This window comes from Apium graveolens, chromosome 6 (genome assembly GCF_009905375.1).
Source record: "Apium graveolens cultivar Ventura chromosome 6, ASM990537v1, whole genome shotgun sequence".
Lineage (NCBI taxonomy): Eukaryota > Viridiplantae > Streptophyta > Magnoliopsida > Apiales > Apiaceae > Apium > Apium graveolens.
The window spans coordinates 4619337-4632942 of record NC_133652.1 but is presented as its reverse complement, the minus strand read 5'-3'; the positions used below and the strand labels follow the sequence as shown (position 1 = coordinate 4632942).

Genomic DNA, 13606 nt, shown 5'->3' with positions numbered 1-13606 from the left:
AGGGGCAGCTAGGTCTGAGTTATCCTATGTTAACAAAGACTAACTATACTGCGTGGGCGATGAAAATGAGAGTTTTCATGCAAGCACATAACGTGTGGGAAGCAATTGACCCTAAAGACCCAAAGGCCAATGTGGACGACAAGGTAGACAAACGAGCTTTGGCCATGATTTATCAAGGTATTTCAGAAGATTTGCTGTTGACACTCGCAGAACGGAAAACCGCAAAAGAAGCATGGGAGGCGATTAAGACGGTTTCGTTGGGTGCTGAGAAGGTTAAGAAAGCTAAAGCTCAAACTCTTAAATCTGAGTTTGAGTCTTTAAATATGAAAGATTCTGAGAATTTAGATGATTTCTGCATGAAATTAAATGGTCTGGTAGCGAATATCAGGGCACTTGGAGAGACAATTGGAGAAGAGTATGTTGTAAAGAAATTGCTAAGGGCAGTGCCATCGAAATTTCTGCAAATTGCTTCAGCTATCGAACAATTTGGAGATCTCGAGAAAATGTCAGTTGAAGAGGTAATCGGTTCTCTAAAAGCACATGAGGAACGAATATCTGGTCAAGTGGATAGCAAGGAGGGACAACAACTCTTATTGACTGAGGAGGAATGGTCGAAACGTGAGAGTGACAGTGGAGGAAAGCTCTTGCTCACACATGAAGAATGGTTGAAAAAATCCAGTCGAAGCGGTCAGCAGTTTGGAAATGATCATAGAGAAAGGGACAATCAAGGTGGTCGTGGCAGGTTTGACAGGAGTAAAGTAAAGTACTTTAATTGTGGTGGCTATGGACATTTCGCAGCTGAATGTAGAAAATCAAGGAGAAACAGATTGCAACGGGGTGAAGCAAATTTAACCCAGACACATGACGATGAACCTGCACTCTTGATGGTTAAATATGAGGAGAGTGTAGATGGAGTGATACTTCTATCTGAAGGTGCTGACTCAACCAGAACTGTGACAGGGGATACTTGGTATTTAGATAACGGAGCAAGCAATCACATGACCGGGAGACGTGAAAAATTTGAGAGTTTGGACAAGACAATGAAAGGCAGGGTGAAGTTTGGAGATGGATCTTTTGTTAATATTGAAGGAAAAGGCACAATCAGGATTGCCTGCAAGAATGGTGAAACTAGAGTCTTACATGGAGTATATTATATACCAACGTTGCAAAGTAATATTATAAGTCTGGGTCAACTCTCTGAAGAAGGAAACAGGGTGGTACTGAACGGGGACAGTTTGTATGTCTATGATAGCTGTGGAAGACTTCTTATGCACGTGAGACGTTCTGCAAATCGTCTCTACAAGATCCATATTGAAGATATTAAAGAAACGTGTTTGCTGACAAAAGGAGAAGAAAATACGTGGCTGTGGCATTCACGTCTCGGACATGTTAACTTCAAGGCGATGCAACTAATGTCAAACAATCATATGGTGTGTGGGCTGCCTTCACTCAATCAACCAAAAGAACTTTGCAGCGGGTGCCTCATGTCTAAACAATCACGTAAGCCATTCCCTGTTCATTCAAATTTTATTGCTAAAGGTGCATTAGAATTGATACATGGAGACCTTTGCGGACCTATCTCACCCCCTACCCCTGCTGGTAATCGTTTTTTCTTGTTATTAGTCGACGATTACTCTCGTATGATGTGGACATATATGCTTAAGTCTAAAACTGACGCACTGGCTTGTTTCAAGAAATTTAAAAATCTTGTTGAAAATGCAACAAAGGAGAAGATACAGGTGTTCCGTACTGATCGTGGAGGGGAATTTTGCTCTAAAGATTTTACGTCCTTTTGTGAAGAAGCGGGTATTTTGAGACACTATACCGCGCCCTACACACCACAACAAAATGGTGTTGTAGAGCGCCGTAATCGTACCGTTGTTGCCATGGCTCGAAGCTTGTTAAAAGAAAGAAAAGTGCCTGCAAAATTCTGGGGTGAAGCTGTCACACATGCAGTCTATATTTTGAATAAACTCCCCACACGAGCACTTTCAAATATTACTCCATATCAGGCCTGGTATGGGGAAAAACCATCTGTTGATTCTCTGAGGGTGTTTGGATGTCTCTCATACATGAAAGTGCCAGCTGTGTTTACAAAGAAACTTGATGATCGAAGTAAACTTTTGGTTCATTTTGGTCGTGAGCCAGGAACCAAGGCTTATCGGTTGTACAACCCAGATTCAGGGCGTATACACGTAAGCAGAGATGTTACATTCAACGAGGCAAAAGGATGGTTCTGGAATGAGTCAGAGGAATGTAACACTCAGACAGCAGGAGGGCAATTTACATTCGATGTTTTTACATCAGAGGCACAGGCCACACCAGACTCACCAGAAAATTCTGGGATTGAAAGTCCAGCATCTCCCATGACACCAGCTACTCAAAGTGTTTCTGCATCTTCATCATCAAATGTAGACACCACAGAAAGTACTATGTCTGGTATGTCAAGTGACACTGACAGCGAACCACGACGTTTTAGACGCCTTTCTGACATTTACAACACCACTGACATAGTGGAGTTAGAAGATGAGCTACTATTATCTGGTATTGATGAACCAGTGAACTTCGAACAAGCTGTTCAAGAGGAGGACTGGAAAGTGGCAATGGATACAGAAATTGCTACAATAGAGAAGAATCAGACATGGAAACTCACTGATCTTCCAAAGGGTCACAAGGCGATAGGCTTAAAATGGGTGTTTAAGCTGAAAAAAGACACAAATGGAAACGTAATCAAGCATAAAGCACGCTTGGTGGCTAAGGGTTATGTACAGAGACTTGGCATCGATTACGAGGAAGTTTTTGCCCCGGTAACAAGGCTGGAAATAGTTCGATTGCTCCTGGCTTTGGCAGCTAAGAATGCATGGGAGGTGCATCATCTCGATGTTAAGTCTGCATTCTTGAATGGAGTCCTACTTGAAGAAGTCTATGTGTCACAACCAAAAGGGTACGTGAAAAAAGGGCAAGAAGACAAGGTTTACAAACTGTTGAAAGCATTATATGGCTTACGCCAGGCACCTCGAGCGTGGTACTCTCAACTTAACAAGTGTTTAATGAATTTGGGCTTTGAAAAATGTCCTTATGAGCATGCTGTGTATACTCGAAAGGATGGCACTGATTCTTTGATTGTCGGAGTCTATGTTGATGATTTAATTATTACAGGTACTAGTACTTCACTCATTGTCAAATTCAAGGGGGAAATGAGTAGAGAATTTGACATGACTGATCTTGGACGGTTGTCATACTATTTGGGTTTGGAGGTTGATCAAGGACAGGGGTTTATTGAGATAAAGCAAACATCATATGCTAAAAAGGTGCTTCAAAGGGCAGGCCTGAGCGAATGTAAATCTGTCACTTATCCCATGGATTTCAAGCTGCAGATTGATGCCGACCAAACTGGTGAAGCAGTGAACTCAACTGATTATAAGAGTCTTGTAGGAGGCTTGCGCTATTTGGTCTATACTCGACCTGACATAGCTTATGCTGTTGGGATTGTTAGTCGCTATATGGAGAGGCCTACTGTGCTGCATTTGAACGCTATCAAGAGGATATGTCGATATATCAAAGGAACTCTGCACTATGGTTTGGTGTACACAAAGGGACGAGGTAACTATATTTTATCTGGTTTTTCTGACAGTGACTTGGCTGGAAGTATGGAGGACAGAAGAAGTACAAGCGGCATGGCATTTTATCTTGATGAGAGCCTAATTTCTTGGGTTTCGCAGAAGCAGCGCTGCGTTGCCCTTTCTTCGTGCGAGGCTGAATTTATGGCAGCTACAACCGCTGCTTGTCAAGGAATATGGTTACAAAGAGTTCTCAGTCAGATTACAGGCATTAAATCAGGTCCCGTTGTCTTATACATTGGCAATAAATCTGCCATTGATCTAGCAAGAAATCCGGTTTTCCATGGAAGAAGTAAGCACATTGATGTGCGTTATCACTTCATAAGAGATTATGTAGAGCAGGGGCTGATCGTGATCAAGCATGTTAAAACGGATGAACAACGCGCTGATATATTAACTAAAGCACTGTCTGCAGCCAAGTTCGAGAAAATGAGGAATTTGCTTGGAGTCAAAAATCTGAAACATGTTTAGACTAAGGGGGAGCATGTTGGGGATATTATCTAAACAGGTTTCATCTGTTTATCTGTTTTTATTATGTTTGAATAAATCAACTAAGCGTTGTAGTAGGAGTAGTAGATTAAGGTTGTTGCGTTTCAGTAGGCTTCGTGGAAAGAGTTTGCGTTTCAGCTGGTCTCTTTAAATAAGCTGTGTACTCTTCTTCATTATTAATCCCAATTGTAGTGTTTTATTCAGAGTATCATTTACTTGTTATCTCAGATTATTATTTAGTACTTTACAATACTAAGGAGTTCTCTAGTAGTGATGATAATAACTATTGATTTTTCAGTATGAAGTTCAACCGCGACAAGAATCACCAGAAGATGGAGGAAACGTAACCTCGACAACAGAAACCAGTGAGAATTCAGATGTGGAGACTGAACTGTTTATCGGACCTCCAGAAAAGAGATTCAAGCGCATCATGGAGAAATGAAACAATGCATGCTTGTTGGTTGTTGCATTTGATTTTCCTTGTCAAGTTCTTTATATAGTTTATCCGAGAAAAGTACTTCAAGTTCATCAAGCAATGTCTAGTTTGGTGAATTATGTTTGCTCCTTTGACACCAATGTTTGCATCCAGTGTATTATCATAAAAGCTGCAGCCACTAAATTATTTATATCTATAATTATACATCCCAGAGAAGTGAAGTACAATTAAAATTTACAACTTATAAACTTATAAACATATAAGTTGAATGTTAGCAACGACTTACTTTTCTCAACTTATTTTGTTTTATATTAATTTTTGTTTTAAAATTTATGTTTTTACATGTTTTTCTAATTAAAAATTTACGAATTAAGATAATTGTATTTAAAATTTAATTATTTTAGCTCAGTTAAGTAAAAAAAAATTCTGACATTTAACCAAACACTTATTTAACTTATAAATATCTATCTACTTATCACTTATAAATCCCTTATTTATTTTAAATCATAATTTACTTATTTTAAAATTTCGGCACAATATAACTATGATGCATGTGATTCTTAATAATAGATACTAGCAGCTGAAAAGCGGATCTAATTGTATTAGTGTAGTAGTGGCAGAGAATCGAGTTCACTGGTAACCAAACGTGTTCCACCAAAAAACTGTTTTTCTTATTAATAAAGACTAACCCGTGTCTTGATTAATATTTATATATATTTTTTTCTATTTTATATAATTTTATTAAAATTCTATATAAATAATAAAATACTAAATAATGATTATGTATAGTTTCAACCTAAATTCAAATAGTATAAATAGTATATATTTGATGAGATCTTTTTCACAAATAATAATGTAAATGTTTGTTGTCGATGAGATTCGAACATGAAAACTTATATATATCTTTATAAATAATAATGTAATATTTGTTATTAACGGAATTCAAACCTGATAACTTATATGTATATTTATAAATAATAATATAAATATATGTCATTGACGGTATTTAAACCGAGAACTTGTGGAGTGTATTTTTTTATTATTTGGATCCAACATTCTCCTATTTTAGGAGAGGCTAAACTAAGAAGGGACAATGTCCCGTGAACAAGTAGCTCTGCAAAACTATGGAAATTCCATGTTAAGACCATAAAAGAAGCTAACTAAGATTGATGCAAATTCTTCAACTGAAAATTTCAGGAAATGGAAATCAAACATACTTTACGAATAAACAAGCAACATTCAGCAACACCTAACAAAAGGTTTGATGTTTCAATTATTCAAGCTTATTAAGGTACAGGTGTTTCTGGTCACCATAACCAACAAAATAAAAGCATCAACACACAAGAAGTCTTTTGATGAAAGTTCATAAAGAAACATTGTCATGCTTCTTTGCTGCAGATCCCATGATCCATTTATTCAAACTCACGTCCTCGACATGACCTTAGTAAACTTAATAATATATTATCTTGCATCCAGCAGATATTAATATTAGCAAGCACGTAATGCATAACATTTATCATCCAACTGATGCTAACAGCGACCAGATACTATGCTTGTGTTCACTGATAGGGGTAAACAGAACTAAGTAGAACCGTCATTAGACTTTACTAATTTCATCCTTCCTTCTTAAAGACAATGACCAAAGATTAACGGTGTAATGACATGTTCCATCCCCGGATTGACCAGACAGTAGATTTAATGATGGGCAACGAGCCACCTGAAACCTCCACAATTCTTCCTCCATGCCAAGGAGCATATTGCAATCTACACATGGTACATGAATTAAAACAAAAGTCGCTAAACCAGAATATCATGTATAATATTTCCGCGAAGAAGTTTGGTCAACTCCCATCTTTTCTGATCGAAACACGAGCACTATGAAATAGGAAGAGAGATGAGAGCTTACCGTCAACGGCCTGCAAGATGCCAACAACAATGTGCTCCAACATACATGTATGAGAACAGGAAGGATTTCAAGTTGGATCCAGACTTCGTTAGCAAAAGTTCATCCCAGAGAACCAGAATCATTCACAAGGATCTAAGATCATCAAATCAAGAAAACGATCTCAGATTTAATATAAACAGTAGAAAGTCTAATACATTTCAATTCAATCAAGAAGAAAAAACCACATACACATTACACAGACAAAGCCAAAACTCACCATTTGATGTCTAAATATGTATCACACGATATGATGATTCATCAGGAAAGATTTGCCTTGGTATTGCTGCGGCGGTGGAAGACTCTGGTGCTGCTGCTTTTGTTCGTTGGGCAAGTTTATACTCTCTGCGACCTGTCCATTTCTATCTTCAGCTTCAAATTGTGCGGTAGAAACTTGTTTTCCTGGAAAAGGGAAGCAAGCTGCATCTAGAGGGGCATTGCTCCCATCACTGTACAGAAACCCTGGAGGTGATGGATGACCAGTATACTGTTTAAGACTCGAATGACCCATTGATGATGGATGCGTATATCCATCCAACCAGCTATAATTATCCATTGACTGATTCTCTCCACTCATTACTGGTACAGAGGGTTCATAAACTTGCTTCGGACGAACAGAGTTAAACCCAGGTGGAGGGCCTAAATGCCTTACAGGACGATTAGCCGGCCCTTTTATAGATGCAGCTGGTAAGGCCGGAGACACTGTAGGTGCAAAGATGCCTCCATTAAATCCAGAGGATGCAACAAACTCAAAATTATTTGGCGCATGGGGTGCCCAAGAAGACGCGCCTGTGTTGATCTGTTTTTGCATCATGGTTCCCGGGGCCATTGCATGAGAATATATACCGGTATAACTGGGAATGGGATTAACAAATTGCTGCATGGGAAGCGATAGAGAAGCAACATTAGACACTTTCACATCATTCTGCATCCTGAGATCAATTGCACGACCACTTTCCACCAAGCTCCAACCTTCCAAGTCTTTAGCAAGAAAATCATGTTGGTTTCTGGAGCTAGAATTTATCTGACTAGGTCGCATTTGTTGAGAGACGAAACTGGGAACAGGCAAAGGTGACTGTCGACCAGATGAAAAAGCGGTAACGTGCATGGGTGTCTGTGAACCAGAAGAAAAATTAGATTTCTGGTGCAGGCCGACTTCAAAAGCTGAAATAGGAGCACCATAAAGCTGACTGTCATCTGCAAAAGCATTTTGACCATTCCCAGTTTCCCTAGGTGGGACAGATTCAGAAATTGCATCTTGTCGCTTCTCACTTAATGTTGGCTTAAATAAAATCACTTCGTCATCCTCGTCCCCATCGTATAATTGAAATTCTGACTGGCTAATTGTCAAATCTGTCATGGAATCTTTCGAACTCTCTTTGATGCTAACACCTGGTTTCGAACCGGCTGAATAGAGGGCAGAACTGGTGTCTTCTAAATTTGGAGGTGCAACACCTATAACAAACCTCTGAAGTTTCACATTAAAACTTAGAGGTTTTTGGTCAACTTTCACAAGATTTGTTAGGGCCTTCCCTGCAGCTAAAATCCTTTTCAAACGAGAATCTTTTTCCTTCTTACTATCACGTCCAATGGACTGCTTCCTTGAAAAATCCAAGATGAGATGAGCAGATTGTAGGGGTAAGAACCCTCGTAGCTCAAAGTCCTCCCATAAAGCAAGCCGATTATCACTTTCCCCTTCCTCGTACTTGCTCATGTTAAAAAAGCAGTTTTCATCATCTCCGTCACTTGTAAGCATTAATCCATTGGTGGAGAGCTTGTTTAAAAAAGAAACACAATAATCCCAAAATTGCGACCTAACAGATGCTTGCTTGTCATCTATGTCACTGCCAGCTGCAACATCAGCAAAGCTGGCCAGCCATTCCAGAAAAATCAAGAGTCCGGGTAAAAGGTGACTTGTAGAAGGATCAGATAACTCTGAACATCTCTTAAAAATGTGTCCCATTAGCTCAAAAGTTGCAACAACTGCATTTTGAAGAAGTCCCTTGCGCTGTAGGATATCTGCATACGACTGACCTTCAGCCTCCCTTTTTACATTATGAACTGTAAATATGAGAATAGAGACCATCCTAACAATAAGAAGTCCATTATCCACAGCATCTAAACCAAAGTTCAACTCCTCTTCAGGACCAGACGAAAGCAGTTCGCGCAGAAGACTGCTAACAAGTGACAGCACTTCACCAAATGTGTCCAAGCTGGAGTAAGACAATATATATCATACAATTGTTTTTGTAATAAGTTAACCAAAAAAAAGAGGAAAAGAGAGTCCAAAATTTTCTACCTTGTGCGTGTGAAAAGGATTCCATTTAAGCGAACAAATCGAATACAAAAAGTTTTATAAATATCATGCTTATTGGGTGCTCTTTCACCGGAGCCATCAACATTGAACTCCTTCGCTTGAAGACTTGTTTCATTTGTTCCTATAGCTCTGTTATTTGTCTGGTCAGCTGACTCCTTTATCATATCTTTGTGCAACTGAGAGTAGGATTTTCGGTTCTGCAAAAATACACGCAAATACAATATATAACGAAATATAAAAAGGCAAATACATTGATCTATCAACACATACTTGAACACCATCCGGAACAGTCCAACCAGCCAATGTATAGAATCATTATGTATAAATCAGTTGATCAAAATTCTTTAATACTATTACTAATGTGGAAAGTGCTCTGGCTATGTATCAGATAGACAAAGTAATCTTAATTATTAAGCTAAATTATATTTGTAAAGTAGATACTAAAAGGATGAGACTAGTTACTGATTTATTATCGTAAACAACATGCTTAACCTGGTCCAATCTAATCTAGAATATATATCATATAATGAAAACCTATAACGCCCAACAAGTCCATTGTTTCAGCAAAGCAATTTCCCATTGAGCCTGGCCTAAAGCAAATTAAAAGGTTCTCATAAAGCTGGGACTGGGAACCCATTGCCCGAAGATCTCTGTGAAGATAGACACTGTTCATTGTGTGTCACGTGCGATATTTGCATCCAGAAATTAGAAAAGCGTATAGATCTATTTTCTATATTATATTTAATTGCATAACTAATTAAGCATCACGATCCTTGAAACTATAAACTGATGCAAACTTCCATCCATATTCTAGTATCTAAAAACTAACATTTGAGCCACCAAACCTTTTCAATTTTTTTGCATTGTATCAACTAAAGTTTTTAATAGATAAAAAACACAATTTGGAAAAGATTCTATACCCTTTTATATGCTGACAACACTTATAGCTGGTGAGAATTTGGGAGCCTATAATTAAAAGCAGTGTTCTCAGAAGTTGAAGGTAACTGGATTATATATATGCTTTACATGTCTCAATAGCAGAATGGATTTAATATTATATGACCAAGTGACTTAAAAAGTTTCAACTTAAAATTACGGAAAAATATATAGTGGTAGCCAAATTGGAAACAGAAACATGTATTACAACTAGTACACAACACCTTTTCGAAAGCAACAATTAAGTTCTCCCTTGCAGTTGAAAAGGGGTTGTCCACAGCCAAACTACGAAAATAACGGTAAACAGCCACCACTTCATCCCCTGAATAGGCAGCCACTATGGCGAGCTGCGAAACAAAAAAAATAACTTAAACTTACTACGTAAATTTAACAATGCTGTAAAGAAAAAGAAGCTTGATGGAAAATGATAAAACAGGACTGTAAGGAACAATACATATGAACAGTATTGTAATTAACGAAAAGAGCTGGACAGCAAAAGGAGGTGAGCGGGTACCTGGTGATGAGGATTTCCACTAGATGGCAAAAGAGATGCAGCCTGCAAATAGTAACTGGAAGCAGCTGCATAATCTCGATTTTTGGAGTCACCCTCCCCATATAGACCTTTATATCGTGCAAGGTCACCCAGGTAAATTAAACAACGGTGACAAGATATCAGACCCTTCTTCATCTCAATAGATTTTTTCTCATCTTTCTCAAATGCAACACGATTTTCAAAATCATCAGAAAAATGCCCTAGGGAGAGCCCATGTTTTGCTTTGATCTTCAATATAAGGTCATGGTAAAATCCCGTCGCTTCTGAAAGAAAAGTCTTGAACTGGAGACGTATTTTAGTGACTCGATCAGGCCTAGGACCTTTTGCAGACCGAGGTGGGACTGATCCAGCAGAAGCTGCAGCGGAATTAAAGTGTGCTCTAAACTCCTCAATTCTTCTGTAATGTAACTGCCACAAAGCATATTCAACATTGTGCTGTTCCGAAAAAGTATGGTCCTCAAGAATTATGGCTTCATAATTTTCCCGCATGAGTTGCCATGTATTTGGATCGGAGGGTACTTTTGCTTGTATTGAGCGTCGACGCTTATTCTCCAACTCCGTATTCTGTAAGATGCAATATGAGTAAAAGTAATTAATTTCCATGGCTGAGATATCTGGATATATGAGCTCATAATTGAAGCATGAACAAGTTAAATGGTGTTAATTATACTTAAATTACCAGGGAAATAAGTACTGAAGGAACATGTATGTTAATCTATAGCAAATGATAATACAACCATTGTGTACTTGTACAAATTTAGAGTGAATATATGAAACACTACTGGAACCAAAACTTTTGTAACTTGCTTACATCCATTTAACCTAGTAGAAAGAATGAATCCATCGTGAATCATAAGCATATGTTTTTTCTCAACTCAGTAGTACGGAATAGCTCATTTACCTAGATTGTCCAGATTTGTGAAATAATCTTAATTACAAGAGTTCGATATACAAAGAAAATGAAACTGAAATAGGAAAGTGAAGAATCATTAATGTACCAAGTAAATTAGGCAAGAAAAAAGAAATAGTTAAAAAACAGCTTTTGAAGACATGAATACGTTACAATTATCTGCTAGCCAAAAAAATTGTACATGTATCAACAAAAAGTAAGGAATATTTCAAAGCTTTACTGGTGGTAACCAGTATTTTTGGGGGTTTCCATACAATATTTTTTAACAAGCGGCAGTGGTGATGACAAAACAGAGCGTAATTAATCTAGACTAGCGAGTAATGACACAACATATTAGATGGGGAATATGCATGAACTCCCTATATAACAAACTAGTCTAAAGAACAAGAATATCAAATTAAGATTACTAAATTTGGAATACGATAGAAGAAACACGGAAACTTTAACAGAGAGGATCGTCAGAGAAATATTGTCCCTTGCAAACATACAAAATGCAGTACACGATAATACACGTTACTGTATAAACAAAAAGAAAACACAAACCTTGTCATAAAGACGTTGAGCAAGCTCCCACGACGAAGGAGCAGACATTTTACTTGTCGTATCTACAATTGTCATTCATCTACCATATCTGACAAACCCAAACCAAAGTATACCTGCAATAGATTCAATTGTATAAGCAATAGCAAATTCAATGTGGACAAAACTAAATATGTATATAAACGATGCAGCAAAATGACAGTGTGCAATTAATATATTCTTGCAAACAGACCCACAAACTTTAACTTAGCAAATCTCTTACAACACCTGATCAACCGTCCGTACACCAGTCAAACCTACTTTATATGCTAAACCTATACTTCATATGCCAAAACCAATACAAAATTCTAAGCTTGGTCAGGCTTATAAGCGCAGAAAAATAACCCTTCCAGTTTAAACTTTAGTAGTTATTCCCAAACATAGACCTGATTTTTTTAGCTCGGGAATCCTGTAAAACGTTCATTCTATTAAATTCATAAACTAAGATTCTTGATTCAAGGTCCTAAATATAAATCTCCTCCAAAAACTCATCAATACTCTCCTTCCCCCTCCCCTCGTGATTCCAAACCTCCCCAACCCCGAAAAATCCCAAATTCACTAACAAAACCAATTCCTGAAAACCAACCAATCACAAGAACCCCTAATTAAGTCCATGGCGACACATCAACACACCATAAAGTTCGAGTTTTTCTAACCCCAAATTGCAAGCAATTGGCAACAAACAAACAACTCAAGTCTACAATCTAACTCCTCAAACACTACACAACCACCACTAAATTTCAAGAAAACAGCATAATTACTAAAACAAAGCATAAAAACACATACCCAGATAACAAATAAGCAAAAAAATCCAATCTTTAACACAAATAAAGATAGAAACACAAAAATAAAATCTGGGAATTTAAGTAAAGTTAATAAAGAGAAAAAAGAAGAGACTTACAGGGCAAAAACAGATCTGGGGGAGCTGTAAAATTAATGAAATTAAGGATATATCAAGACTTTTATGGGGTATATGATATATAAAAGAAGCTGCTGACGGACATATAGACGAGAATTTAGGGGCAGCCGTAAGAAAAAAAAAGAAGTAACCAAAATCTCTCTCCTCTCTCTCTCTCTCAATCTCTCTCTCTGGAAGTCTTTATTTTCTATTCAAACTCTTCTTGACCCCCTCTCTTTGGTTTCACAGCGACAACAAGAGAAATGTAATATTTTTATATAAATAAATTCTGCTCCTATATTTAAATATTTAATATATAAGTTTATTACTGTCCCGTTGATTTCGATATGTTTACTATTTACACGTATTTAGATACTTCTATAAAAAAATAGATATGTTTACTATTTACACGTATTTAGATACTTCTATAAAAAAATATAGCTTCGTAATTTTTTTTTTATTTTTTTTTGGAATAAAAGTTTAAATATAAAATTTTTATACATAATTTTTTTTAAAAAAAAATATTATGGAGTTATACTTTAAAATAACATTGAAAAACGTGTCAAAAGTGATATAGAGAATTTAATGGGAAAGAAAGAGTGCTTTTTATTGTTAATCCGATATTCAGGTCAGTTTTCACAAAGCTCGACCAATAATCCGGTATCCCATCAATTTTCGCACACTTCGACTATTTTAATACTCTTTTTTGCACAAAATAAAAAAAAAGAAAAAAGAATCATGAATCGGTGACGGTGGCGTGAGTCTATCTCATACTATTTTATTTATGTAATCTGTTTTTAAAAAATAAGTAAACAATTGTATTATTAGTATTTTGTTACTGCTACATTTTTTATCAATAATAAACTGAAATTTATAAATTTATTAATAAACTACGTTTTTTGACATTTAACTGCATTTATTTTTAA

At 37.0% G+C, this 13606-nt stretch overlaps 1 protein-coding gene across 1 annotated transcript; it reads right to left on the bottom strand.

Moving 5' to 3' along the window:
- Window positions 1–5744: 5744 nt before the first annotated feature.
- LOC141666751 (nonsense-mediated mRNA decay factor SMG7-like) lies at window positions 5745–12921 on the bottom strand. Its single transcript, XM_074472925.1, has 8 exons — window positions 12684–12921; window positions 11747–11859; window positions 10255–10857; window positions 9965–10087; window positions 8787–9001; window positions 6708–8700; window positions 6452–6583; window positions 5745–6309 (listed from the first exon to the last, which is right to left on the bottom strand). Exons 2-6 carry the CDS (start codon window positions 11819–11821, stop codon window positions 6729–6731), a joined length of 2988 nt encoding a protein of 995 aa, XP_074329026.1. The 5' UTR covers window positions 11822–11859; window positions 12684–12921; the 3' UTR covers window positions 5745–6309; window positions 6452–6583; window positions 6708–6728.
- Between the last annotated feature and the right edge of the window lie 685 nt (window positions 12922–13606).

Excerpts from the sequence above, each read along its gene's own strand:
- LOC141666751 (XM_074472925.1), bottom strand. The coding sequence starts at position 11,821 with ATGACAATTGTAGATACGACAAGTAAAATGTCTGCTCCTTCGTCGTGG. Across the intron at positions 10,088-10,254 it reads GTGGAAATCCTCATCACCAG|CTCGCCATAGTGGCTGCCTA; the intron begins GTACCCGCTCAC and ends TTTGTTTCGCAG. Across the intron at positions 9,002-9,964 it reads TAATTGTTGCTTTCGAAAAG|AACCGAAAATCCTACTCTCA; the intron begins GTGTTGTGTACT and ends GTATTTTTGCAG.